Source organism: Bubalus bubalis, chromosome 9, assembly GCF_019923935.1.
Source record: "Bubalus bubalis isolate 160015118507 breed Murrah chromosome 9, NDDB_SH_1, whole genome shotgun sequence".
In the NCBI taxonomy this organism is placed as follows: domain Eukaryota; kingdom Metazoa; phylum Chordata; class Mammalia; order Artiodactyla; family Bovidae; genus Bubalus; species Bubalus bubalis.
The window spans coordinates 104,849,492-104,862,194 of NC_059165.1; the positions used below are offsets into that span (position 1 = coordinate 104,849,492).

Sequence of the window (12,703 nt, forward strand, 5' to 3'; positions counted from 1 at the left end):
CCTCCTGGGTGCCTAGATCTGTGTGGGAGGGGAAGGTTGGTATGGACAGACCCACGTGAATGTGTGGGGACACACAGAACTCCCTGCCTGAGACATAATCCAATTAGACATCCCCTCCCCCCCCGGGCCCAGCCTTTGCTCACTGAAACTGGGGCTCTTGAGGGGCTCCAGAGCCCCATCTTGCAGGGAAAGAGAGCCTTTCACAGATACCCTCAGCTCCATGGCATCAGAGACAGAGGCTGGGGAAGGGGCGGACAGAGGGACAGTGGCTGGGGAAGTCCTGAGGGGGATCAGAGGTTTTCCACAGAAGGGAATATTTGTGATGAGTTTTAAGGAATGACTACCAGTTCTCTGGGGGGAAGAGAGAGAAAATTTCCCCAACAGTTTTAGCCTGGGAGTCAGAAAATGTCATTTGACAAATACTCCCTGAGGCTCCCTCCATGTGCCTGACCTGGTGCTGGGGAAGCCTACACACACACACACACACACACACACACTCACTCACTCACTCACACACCCTAGACCAGAGCACCTCCCAATAAAGCTTTTGGGAAACACCTTGGCTTTCTCTGGCAGAAGCTCAGCTCCCACTGCCCTTTCCTGCCAGTCATTCAGGAAGTCTTTCAGAGCCTACTCCAAATCACAGATGAACTCCCCTTTGGATGTTGCTCCTCTTCGCATCTCCAAGTCAGCCATCTAGTCCACCTCCACCTCTTGGATGGTCTGAAGTTCAAATTTCCCTCTTGGGCCTCATGACGGAGACTTCAAGTTCCCCGCAAGACACCTCCAGCCTGTCCCTTGTCCCTGGGGCGGGGGGGCCCTCCCGCCCCACCATCCTGAATGAGAACTTTCATCCTAATCTCTAATTCTGAACCGTCAGTCACCTGAAACTGCCTGAATTTACACACACTCAAAACGCTCAGTCATGTCCGACTCTTTGTGACCCCATGGACTGTAGCCCACGAGGCTCCTCTGTCCATGGGATTTCCCAGGCAAGAATACTAGACTGTGTAGCCATTCCCTTCTCCAGGGGATTTTCCCAACCCAGGTATAGAACCCGGGTCTCCCACATTGCAAGTGGATTCTTTACAGTCTGAGCCACCAGGGAATTTAGGGGACACACAAATACTTTCAGGTAAATTAGAAATAACAGCAGCTTCATCCAAACTCTTGTTCACAGATGGGGAAACCATTACCATAAATATACAACCCTCAGTTTGCACATGGCCTCCTTAGAGATGCTCAACCCCTGGGTAGTGCACAATCGGGACATCTGTACCAAGGGGCCCTGGGGCTCATCTAAGGCATAGTTTTTAATATATCCTCCAAAATCTTTCCAAGAATTAATTTCAGTGTCCTGAAAGCATTTTGTCCTCCCCCACCACCACATCAGTCTATTCTTCATGAGGTAGCCAGAGGGAGAGTCAAAACCTGAAATCCAGACTCTCCCCAGATTTAAAATCTCCTGGGGCCTCCCAAGCCTCTAGGGTAAAATCAAAACTCCTCAGGACTTTATACCAGATCCCACCTGGCCTGAGACCTTGGCAGACCTCCTCAACCTCATCAGCATCTCCCACCACCCCATTGGTTGACTCAGCTCCAGCCACCTGACCTGGCTATGCTTCAAGTCAGCCCACTTCCAAAGTTCCCTCTGCCTGGAGCTCTTTTCTCTCCAATGGGTGGTTCCTTTACACTTTTCACCTCCGCAGAAAGCCCTTCCCCATCTGAGGTAGCCCCCATCACTCCAGGAGCCTAGTTAACTGTCTTCTCATCCCTCTGTTTAAATTTTTCCCTAGTACAGCACAATCCTGTATTTATCAATCTGGTGGGAAAAAACCCACAGCATACACATACTGGTTCAACGTGAAAAAGCAGATCCTGAGCAAAGACAAGCCATGCCAAAGTTTCCCAAAATGTCTCCCCAAATGCCTGTGTGAGCTAAAATGGAGAAATGTGGCCAAACTGCCCCAAAATCCCTTGTGGAGGAAGAGTTTCAGGCAGGTAGAGGCTCCACCTGGGATATCCTGTGGCCTGTGTGTTTAAATGAATGAATGAAATTTTGGGGGAGTAAGCTCCCCAGCAAATTTGTATATTCACTTACACATACACACACCCCTCTCAAGTTTCTGGTCTCTTTCCATTCTTTCCTGACTGGAGCATTCTAGGGGAAGAAGTAGTTGGGGCAGGGAACTGGGTCCAGGGAATCCCAAATCTTCACTCTATTTTGGTGGGAGATCAAGAGTTCTCAGGTATATAACCCTGGTGTCCCAATGGAAAGCAGTGAAGGCAGGGGTTCTGCTTGGCAGCCAGAGGTGGAAGGGGGCACTGGGGGACTTTGCCCTGAACCCCCACCTCTTTAAGGATTGGGGGCAGTCCCCTGAGGGGGGTTAGCAGCAATGGGGAGCTGTATCGCGTTATCCGATGTCAGCTCACCCTTCAAAGGGGCACACAGGCCAAAGGGAATGGGGAGGGGATGTGGTACTGGAACCCTCGGCATTGTCTTGAGCAGCTCTCTGGGCCTCGGTTTTGCCATCTGTCAAATGAGTAGGTTGAACTCTATGATATAAGGACTGGATATGTGGTGGGGAACGGGGGAGGCAAAACCCCGTAGGGAAGCTGGGGTAGCGTGGATGTCCCAGAGCAGACCCCTTGGCCGGGTTTGGGCGCCCAAGAGCGCATGTGCTTTTGAAATCCCATCCTCCCCCCGCTTCCTTGTTTATTTTTTGCACAAACATCAAAAGGGACTCTGGTCCACCTTGGTGGGGGGGGGGCTCTCTAACCACCACCCTAGCCCCTCCAGTCCCCACACCACCCCAGGGGGCGCGCCAGGAAACCCTGCCCCTTGCCCAAGGCTCTCCCCTCAAGGGAGCTGAGAGTTCCATACTTGGCAAATTGGTCTCGGGCCCCAAAGGTTGGGGCCCATCTTATGGCTTTTCCAGGGGGCAGGAGGCAGGGCGTCCAGGTAACACAGCTCTGGGACCTGGCCTCCTCTCTAGGGGCTGGTTTTCCTCCCATTCCAGCTCGAAAAGCCCCTAGACGCTGGGGGAGTGGCCTCAAGTAGGGGGGATGTGGCTTCTTCCTTTCTCTTGCCCTGGCGCAAGGCCTCCTGAGGGGGCAGGGCACTGCCATTCACCTTTCCCCAGAATGGGAAACTAAATCAAAGGCGCAGAGGCAGGATGCCTTCCATTCAGAGCCCGGAGACTCGCCCTCAGGGAGGTCCAAGCGCGCAGGCACCGCCCCGCCCTGCGCGCTCTGCGCAGGCGCAATGGTGCCTGCCTGCGTGCACCGCACTAGGGGGCAGGCGCGGCACCGCCTTCCTCGGCGGAGCGCGTGTCCGACTTGAGCTTGACGAATTCTTTGGCCACCTCGTCATTGCTGCGTTGCGACAGGATGCGCAGCACCGTGAGGCCCGTGTCGTCCATGTGGATGCGGCGGCCAAGGGGCAACCAGCAGGCGGCGCTCCCGCGCTGGACCAGCTCGCGCAGCTGCAGCACGGCCAGCCCCACCGTGCGGTCCTCGCGCGCGAAGCAGTAGTCCTTGACGCACACCTGCAGCTCGTAGCACTCAGGGCCTGTGTCAGCGCTCAGCGTGCTGCGGGAGGGCGGAGCGTGAGGACAGGCCTCGCCCCTCTGGCCAACCAACCCCACCGGTGACTCCTCCTCCCTCACCGGGTCACGCCCACACCCGGGCATTCCGAGGCTGGGCCACGCCCACATTGAGTGATCCTATTTTCATAACCTGGTGCGAAGAACTGACTCATTGGAAAAGACCCTGATGCTGGTAAAGATTGAAGGCAGGAGAACGGGACAACAGAAGATGAGATGGTTGGATGGCATCATCAACTCGATGGACATGAGTTTGAGTAAGGTCCGGGAGTTGGTGATGGACAGGGAAACCTGGCGTGCTGCAGTCCATGGGGTCGCAGAGTCCGACACGACTGAGTGACTGAACTTAACTGATTTTCATAGCCTTCCAAGAGAATAAGCCTGGCTCTGCCCCTGCCCCGGGTGTCTTGACTCACAACCCCATGCTGGGCCACGGCCACATCAGCTGACAACTCCTCTCCCTAGCATAATCCTTGCCCATTCTCTCTACCTTTCCTTCTCTCACTCCTCACTCAAGGACACCCCCATGAAACTACTCCCAGCCCCCAGCCAAGCCACATCCTCACCCCAAGAGCCCCATGCTCCCACCCCGTGATACCAGCGCCCACACCCACAGCCGGCCGAACTGCTGCCTGCACCACCTTGACCCAGATGTGGCACCCAGAAGACCCTTTACCAGGCTCCCATCTGAACCCAAGTTCTCCCCTTGACGTGGCCCCTCCCCCATGCTCCCTAGCGGACTCTTCTTACCCCCAAGATGCCCTCTCCGTATAACCCTGCCCTGATGTCTCACCATGAGTGACTACCCACTCTAGCACTCTTCCCCCTCCTCCAAGTTACAAAGTTCCTGCTGCTGGGTCCTGCCCTGATGCTGGCTAGTCAAGAACTCTCTTCTCTCCGGCTACACCCGCACTGATCTCTTGCATCTCCTTCCCAGGCTGCATTCCTAGCCTTCGACTACTTGGGCCCACCCCCAGGAGGTATCTGCCCCTACTAGGCGGTGCTCTTGTTCCCAGGTATTGCTTTAGGTGACCGACCTCTCCAAAGTCCTCTGACCAGGAGCTCTTCTCTGATAGGATTGGCCAGGCTCCAGGGCCCCCTCCCTTCAGCTCTGATACCCTCTTTCCCTGCTGCACTCTGTCCCCCAAGAACACCTCCCCAATGTTACCGTGCCCCAGTGGGGCTCACACATGATCCAAAGATCTGCCAACCCTCACCCTCACCCCAGGTATACCTTGATCAGACTTATTTATGTTCCTTATAAATCATCCACTCCTCTAGGTCCCTGACGCCCCTGACCAAGATTACTCTTGCTTGTTGCGAAGCCCCATCTAGATGTGATCTCAGCCCTACCCACATGACACATATCCCCATGCCCTGGACCAAGCCACATTCCAATCTTGTTCCCCAGAGCAGACTTCTCCAGATGACCTATCCCAACAGCACCAACAAAGCTCACTGCTGACTCCAGGAGGTCCACCCCTATGCCCCTCAGTCCCTCAGCCCCCAGTTTATTGCCTCATCATGACCACCCACGCCTCTCAGACCAGAATTTTTAGCCCCCAAAATGTCCCAGGTCAACATGTTCCTTCTGGCCAGACATCTTCTCCCCTTCATGAGCCTTCATTATGCTATTATATCATACTCACTGTCCCCGACCCTGACCTGTGTCCCCCAAGGTGGTCACCTCCATCCTGGTATCACTCCTGCACTAAGGTGCCTCCCTTCCCAGCATTCCCACTTACGATGTGATCCCTCCTCTTCCTGTCCCCAGAAACCACTGGTCCACCAGACATCCCTCCCGCCTACTGGGCCCTGAGGTCCATATAGGATCATGTCCCCTAGCCATGCTCCCCAAAACATCCCAGACTTACAACTGAAAGCTCTCATTGTACTTGGGGGCCCAGCTGTTGTTCTTGGATTTGGTCGCAAACTTGCGTTTCTTGTCACTGAGCTGGGGCCCAATGATGTTGACCTCGATGAATGGCCGGAAAATGCCAGAAGTCTGCCACTTGAGATCATTGGCAGCCACCACTGTTGGGGGAATTAAAAGGTAAGACTGCTTAGGGTTCCCCACTACATAGCTGTGGTTTTCGAAACCTGGCTGAAAGATTACATTTCCCAGCATGCTTCTGTAGCTAAATATGACCACGTGACTAACTTCCAGCCAATGAGATGTAAGAGGAAGTGACGCAAATAACTTTCAGCAGGGGAATGCCCCAAAGGCAGGGGGAATGCCCCAAACGCAGGGAGAATGCCCTACATTTTCTCTTTCCCCTAGCTGCAGACTGGGAAGCTGATGGGGGCTGAGTTCTTTGGGACCCTATAGAGGAAGAAAACACATTAGAGATAAAAATACAGCAAAAGATGTTTGGAGCCTGGATCCCCAACACAGCCCCCACGTCAGTTCTGCGCTGAATGTTCTTCGAGTTACCCCACAGGAAGATTCATTCCATCTAATAATATCTTGTTTAAGCCATTGTTATTTTAGGTCTTGGATAAAACAGACCAATCTGTGTTCTAACTAGAAAATTAAAGCCCACAACAGGAAAGCAGAGCTGGGAGAGAAAGTGGAATGAGTCCTGTAACACTCTTTGTACCTCTTGATCCAGCTGTGCCTGAAGGTGGATACTTCTGAACATTTCAGTTTTATGAAGACATTTTTTTAATGAAAAAAAAAATTTTTTTTTTCTTCCTTAAGCCTATTTGAGTTTGGTTTCAGTCTTAGAATCTAGTGCATCTTGGCTGAGGCACTCTCCCTCCCACCTCAGGCTACTCACCTTTCACTGTGACCTTGTGTTCCCCAGTTCCTGGATGAGTGAAGAGCTCTACGTGGACGGAGACTTCACCCACAGGGTCCTCCACACCCGAGCCTGAGCAGGGCAGGGGAGGATGCTTGGCATGAGCTTCATTCTTTCCCACCCACCAGAAAGGACGTGGGACTACCTCCCACCCACCATATGCTGGCGGCATCAGGTCATCAGCCATGACAGGTTGGCACTGAGGGCAGGCTGGGAAGGTGGGTGCTCATAAGGAGGCCGGGAATCCTCAGCCTTTCACTCCTTTGTTTTGTGATCTCAGGCACATCTCTTAACTTCTCTGAGCCTATGTCCTCTTCTTCATTCCTGTCATCAGACTCAGTCTTCATCTTTCACACCATCTTGGCAGCATCCGACACTTTGGCTTTCTGTGCCTCAGTTTCTCCTCTTGGCTACAACAAGGCTACACTCTCCAAGTTCTCATCTTACAGTTAGTCTCTCCTTCTCACCCTCTTTTTCCATTTCCTACTCCTCTGTTGATCTTCAAACTGTTGGGGCACCCTGTACCTCAGTCCTCAACCCCTTTTTTGTTTTCACTTCCTTGCTAAGTACTGATATGGTGGAAAATACTGCCAGGTCTGCCTTCAAAATACATCCAGACTCTGGCCCATCTCCACAGCCTCCATCCTGGTCCAGTCCCCATCAACCATGTGGCTTCATCTCATACTTCGGGTATGGCTAAATGAACCACAGCTGCCCAATCAGAGCATTCTCCGGCCATGGCTGCAGTGATTGGCTCAGGGATGGTCATGTGACCCAATCTGGGCCAATAGGAACTGGTCCAGGACTTTGGCTGTAACTCTTAGGAAAGAGTTTCTCTCTGGTTAAGCTGCTCCAAGGCCCAGTGAGGGGAGAGCTCATCCCACAGAGGTCTCAACAGAGACCAATGACCAATGGCATTGTTGGAGACTCTAGATCCAGCTATTACTGATGGCAAATCAATCCATAGGCTTTCAGTTACAGGCTCACAAATTCTCTAGTCTGCCTGAAACAAGGTAAGGTACTTTTCAATTTCAGCCACGACAAGCATCCTGATTGATTGATTCTGATGGGGATCATTGAAGGAGCAGTTTAGAAGCTTCTGTCCCCAACCTTCCGTGACTCTTGGGAAGGGCATCCTGTGGGGCCTGGGGACCTGTGACCGCCAGCACCTCCACCAGGCCCCTCCCCTGCCCCTCAGGAAGCTTACAACGCCTGGAGCACCCCATGCATGGGGGGAGGAACAGGGGGAAAGTTGGGGTGGGGTGGGGTAGGAGAATGGGTCAGTCCAAGGTTGATCAGGATACCTGGCTCTGTGCGGTTAGTGACCAAGGCTCAGGGGGCAGAAGTCCCCCATTGCCCCAGTATTGGGGTGTGCACCCCCTCATCTTTGCCACCCACCCCAGGCTGCCTTCCTTGTCATCTCAGGCTCCCACCCCACTTCCCCCAACCAGTCACATGCTCAGCCTCACCCCCCCAACCCCCACCCCAGGCTGATGCTTCATAGCAAGCTCAATCCGGGCCAGACTGAGGGGTGCCAGGGGAGAGTCGGACAGTGGTGGGTGGGGTGAGGGGTCAGATCACGGCCAAAGCTAGTAAGAAGGGGGAGGGGGGCAGTGCTGGGCGCCCCCATCCCATGGTTTGCTGGCTCCAAGGGGAAGTGTCTTTTCCAGGCCTCTCTGTGCTTGTCCCAACCCCACCCCCACTCCCCCAATCCCAGGCCCCCTTGAGGGGAAGGTTCCTTGGGCAAGGGGCTTAATCTCCTTTGAGACAGCTTCCTCATCTATGGAATAACGGATCACCCTGAGGGGCAACCTAAAGGAATGTCTTCTAGAATACCAAGAAATACTTGGCACAAAGGCTAGCTCAGAGTTAGAGCCTGAAAAATGCTCGTTTTCTTTGCTCATGAAAGTGACATCAATAAAAATAATAATAATAATACAATTAACAATTGCTGCCAGCTAGTACATGTCAAGAACTGCTCTAAATTTAATTCATCTAGTGCTAAAAATAATCTTATGAATTAGGGTCCTTGACTGATCTCATTTTACAGATGAGAAAATTGAGGCTCAAGGAGGCAGCCGGTTGCGGGAGGCGCCCACCCACGGAGTGGCACAGCTGGAATCTGAGATGGGCAAGCGCCTGTCTGGGGGACCCGGGATCTGGGTTAAGAGCAGCACCTAGGGAGAAACAGATTCCGACTCGAATCGCTACTCCTTCCCCACGTGGAACCAGCAAGCCGTCCTTCCCCCTGGTCCGCCTAGGCACCCCTGAAGGCAGTCGGGCCTGGGCGGGGCCCCGCAGGCCTGGGAGGCGGAAGGACGGGCCTTTTACTAGCCGGGCCAGGAGGGGTGCAGGCACCGGGCACCGGGCGCGGGCGGGCGGGCGGCGGAAGCACGTACCCTTCTCAGGATAAATGTCTTCACTAAGGGTAAACCTAGTCCCTTTTCCACCATGGACTAATCACGGGAGTGGGGAGGTGGAGAAAGGAGAGGAGGGAGGAGGGAGGGGAAAGACGAGCGAGCGAGAGAGAGGCGAGGATGGAGGGCGAGTGTGCGTGGCGGGGAGCAGGGTAGGCGCGGAGAGGGGGCGGCGAGTGAGAGGGAGGAGAAACAAGAGAGAGAGAAACGTCAGCTGCAGACGGACAGACAGACAGCCTCCCGCTCCGGGGGGACACCAAGAACACTAAAAGCAGCAGCGTGGGCTGGGCACGAAGCTGAGCGCAGAGGCCCGACGCCCAGGGAGGGCTCTAAGCCCTGGGCTGACTCGGGGGGAAGGGGGCAGCTGGTGGCCGCAGGGTTTAGCTCCCCTCACCCCAGCCTCCTCTTCCACTGCCGGTACTAAGCCTGGGTTAGCGGCCAACCTTCTCGCCCGTGTCTGCACTCTTAGGGCCAATTTTGAAAAGGAGGGTCCCCAGGGAGGGGAACTAGGACCCTAGAGTCCTGCCCCCCAGCCCCAGCTGCTGTGTGCGAACTCAGAGATGGACAGGAGACAGAGGCAAGAGAAGAAAGAGAAAGAGAGAATTTGAGAAATAAGAACTCCCTCTCCGTCCGCCCCCTCCAGGTCGGCGTCCCTCCCGTCTCTGGTGCTGTCACTCCTTAGCCCCCAACAGTACAGAGGTCTCTCCCAGGGTACTTTCAACCATTCTTCCAGAGGTCCCTCCCCCGGAACTGCCAATCATTCATTTGTCACGTGACATCAGAGTTCCCGCCCCTGCCATGGATGTCAATCACTGTCTCCGCCGTCACAAAGTCCCTCCCCTAAAGCTATCAACCACTCTCTGGAACCAAGGAGTCGAGGTCCCGCCCCTAACAGCTGTCAATCACTCCTGGTCCCTGCGGACAGAGGTCCCGCTCTACCGATTTCAATTACATCCTGACCCCCTGACGTCATGGGTTTTCCCAGGAGATGTATTCCCTCCTGGCCCTTTGACGTCAGAGGTCCCGCTCGTACAAGCTGTAGATCATTCATTGGCCCGGTGACATCATGGAGCTCACGTGCGCCCCGGAGCTGTCAATTCTTCCCGGACTCGTGACGTCACAGAGGTGAGTCCAAGGCGACCGCCTCGCCGGGGCTTGGGGCTGGGCTGCCCCTATGGGAGGTGGGATTTTCTTCGCGCTAACCAGCGGCTCCTTACCCTGGGCCGACTGCGTCTGCACGAATGTCTTGATGAGCAGGTCGGTGGCCTGCGTGTAGAGGGACAGGGCATAGCGCAGGGACTGCAGGTCTGGGCTCTTCTCCAGGAAAGTTTTCTTGAGGCCCACGCCACCTGCATGGAAGTATTGCTGTGGGGAGCAGGGTAGAGAGAGGTCAGGCTCGGACCCTCGACCTGCCCTTCGGGCTGGGCAGCCCCAACGCCCCTCCCCCACTCTGCTGCCCTCTACTGTGATGGGTGGGGTGACAGGGCGGGTCTTCAGAACACCCAGGGCCCAGGACTTCCCTGGTGGTCCAGTGGCCAAGACCTTGCGCTCCCAATGCAAGGGGTGTGGTTTTGATCCCTGGTCAGGGAACTAGATCCTACGTGGGGCAACTAAGAGTTCACTGCTGTAACTAAAGATCCCCCATGCTGCCCTGAAGATCTAAGACCCTGCGAGCCGCAAGTAAGACCCAACACACCCAAATAAATAAATATATAAAAATAAATATTCAAACAAGCAAACAAAAAACCCAGGTCCTGCTACTCCCACCCTTACCCCTGCCCCAAACCCACAGGTGGGCTACCAGCACCCTCAGAATAACACCCATGTCTTGCACCCCCTCCCTGGCCCTTTGCAGCTCTAACCTGCAATCTCCTAACCTTCTTTCCCAAAGTCTTCCCTCGCCTCATGGCCTTTTCACTTTCTATGTTTGCTGGTGAGAAGGTCCTCCCAGTCCCCACCCCTAATTTTCCATTTTGCCATGGCTGGCTCCCTGTCTTTCTTTGATTAAGTTTTCAAAGGGTTTTCCTTAACCACCCCTCCTTAATATGTTGCCAACCATATTTCGCTGTAATTCTCCATTTCAACAAAACATTTCCTTCTACAAGAGTAGTCTTCACACTTTTTATTTCATGGAAACCACAGCTCCCTTTCACGTCTCCATGTTATCGCAAGGGCTGGTTCCCTGCCTAAGAATGCTCTATTTGTTTTGCCTTGTGAATTTCTATTCCTCAAACTCCACCTCCCATGTGCTGTCTTCCAGAAAGCCCTCCCTGGGCTCTCCCATCCTTTCCAGTACCCTGTCCTGACCCCACAGAGCTGGGGATGTCCACAGGGGTCTGCCCTCAGCCAGCCTGGAACTGACAAAGAAGGGTGATCAGGGAGTGTTTATAAATGGAATGGATTAAGGTGGGTTGCAGCCTAGATTCATGTCCACACTAGCCACATCCTCTGCTTGCCCCCCCTGGGATGGGCAGGGGAGGGGCCTCTCACCTTGATAGTGTCCAGGGCCAGCTCAACAACTGCACACTGCTTTGGAGTCAAGCTCTTGGCTTCTTCTCGTACCATGTGGTCCTGAATGGATGGAGAGAGGGGCCAGGTGGGCAGTGCAAACTCTTCCCTGGAGATCTGCCTATCTATGGGTCTCATCTTCGCTAAACTCCAAGGAGTTGGACAAGTGGGTCTTTCTTTTCGTCATTGTGCTCTCAGTGCCTAGCATGTGGCTGACACTTGACACGTGCTCAATAAACATTTGCTGAATAATTATTTTCCTCTTGATCAAGCTGTATCTGAAGCTGAACCTTACAATACACTGAGCAAATAAATTGTGCTTAAGCCAGTCTGAATAGGGTTTCTGTCCTTTGAGCCTGCAAAGCACGCCACTATTCTCAGACCTCTTCCCCAGGAAGCCCCCCACCCCTGGCCTCACCTTGAGTTTAGATAGCTGACCCAGCTCCTTGGCTGCATTGAAGATCATCTGGGTTCCCTGTGGGTAATAACCGACATAACCCCGGTGAGGGTGGGGCCCTCCTGCCCAGTGCCCAAGCCCCCATTGACACCCTAGCCCTGGACGCCATCTTGGTTCTTGTCCAAAGGCTCTGGACAACCTTGTCCCCAGGTTGCACCCTGGGGACAGACGTTTGGAGCCCCCAGAAAGTGCTGAGGAGGAGATGGTGACCTTGTCCCCAGGAATCTCAGTCCTGTGGGGGGCACTACCCATCCTCCTACCTCCACCATGGCCCCAGGTTTATGGCACAGAGAAGAAAACAGGGCAGTGGGCGGGGGAAGCCCAACTTGATGTTTATGAGTATGAGTGGGACTTGCCAGCCCCGGGCCACGGAGCCTTGAGAAAACCACGGGATGGACTCTGGTGAAACCTACCACCCACCATGGGCCCACACCCTCTGTGGGAAAACTTCCCCAGTAATCTGAGGAGGTGGGTAGGGGACTGTTAACCTGAACTTTTAAAGAAAGAATCCTCCCCCTTAACACCCACCTCTGGACCCATCTCCCATTCCTCCCCAAAACAGACATCAGCAAGATGACATCCTGGTTATGGCTCCGATGGGCCAGGTGGGCCTGGGTTCAAATCCCAGCTCTGCTGTGTGGTCCTGGGCAAGTCACTGAACCTCTCTGAGCCTCAGTTTTCCCATCTCCAATGGAGGAAATCCTATTCCATTTGTGGCTTAGCTGAGACTAAACATGTCTTTGTTCAGTGTTCACAGTTATTACTGCTCGGTATCAAGGTCATGGGCAGTGCTAGGGGAGACGGGGCCCTGGCCTGGAAGCTATATATCCTGCCCCTCAGCCCCCATCATGATGCTGAGTGAACTGAGACACGTCTCAAGCCCTCTCTGAGCCTCAGTTTCCTCCCCTGGCCGCT

At 54.2% G+C, this 12,703-nt stretch overlaps 1 protein-coding gene across 8 annotated transcripts in view; it reads right to left on the bottom strand.

Moving 5' to 3' along the window:
- Positions 1-386: 386 nt before the first annotated feature.
- UNC13A (unc-13 homolog A) overlaps positions 387-12,703 on the bottom strand; it is a 67,003-nt gene continuing 54,686 nt past the window's right edge. For 7 of the 8 annotated variants that reach the window (XM_044948314.1, XM_044948313.1, XM_044948311.1 and 4 more), the window contains 6 exons: positions 11,750-11,806; positions 11,314-11,394; positions 10,041-10,188; positions 6,386-6,478; positions 5,480-5,639; positions 387-3,591 (listed from right to left, as the gene is read on the bottom strand). In XM_044948314.1, coding sequence (XP_044804249.1) covers positions 3,291-3,591; positions 5,480-5,639; positions 6,386-6,478; positions 10,041-10,188; positions 11,314-11,394; positions 11,750-11,806 — 840 coding nt within the window. In that variant the 3' untranslated portion in view covers positions 387-3,290. Of the gene's footprint in view, positions 3,592-5,479; positions 5,640-6,385; positions 6,479-7,864; positions 8,584-10,040; positions 10,189-11,313; positions 11,395-11,749; positions 11,807-12,703 lie in introns of those variants that run through there. The other variant, XM_025293814.2, reaches the window with a different exon arrangement.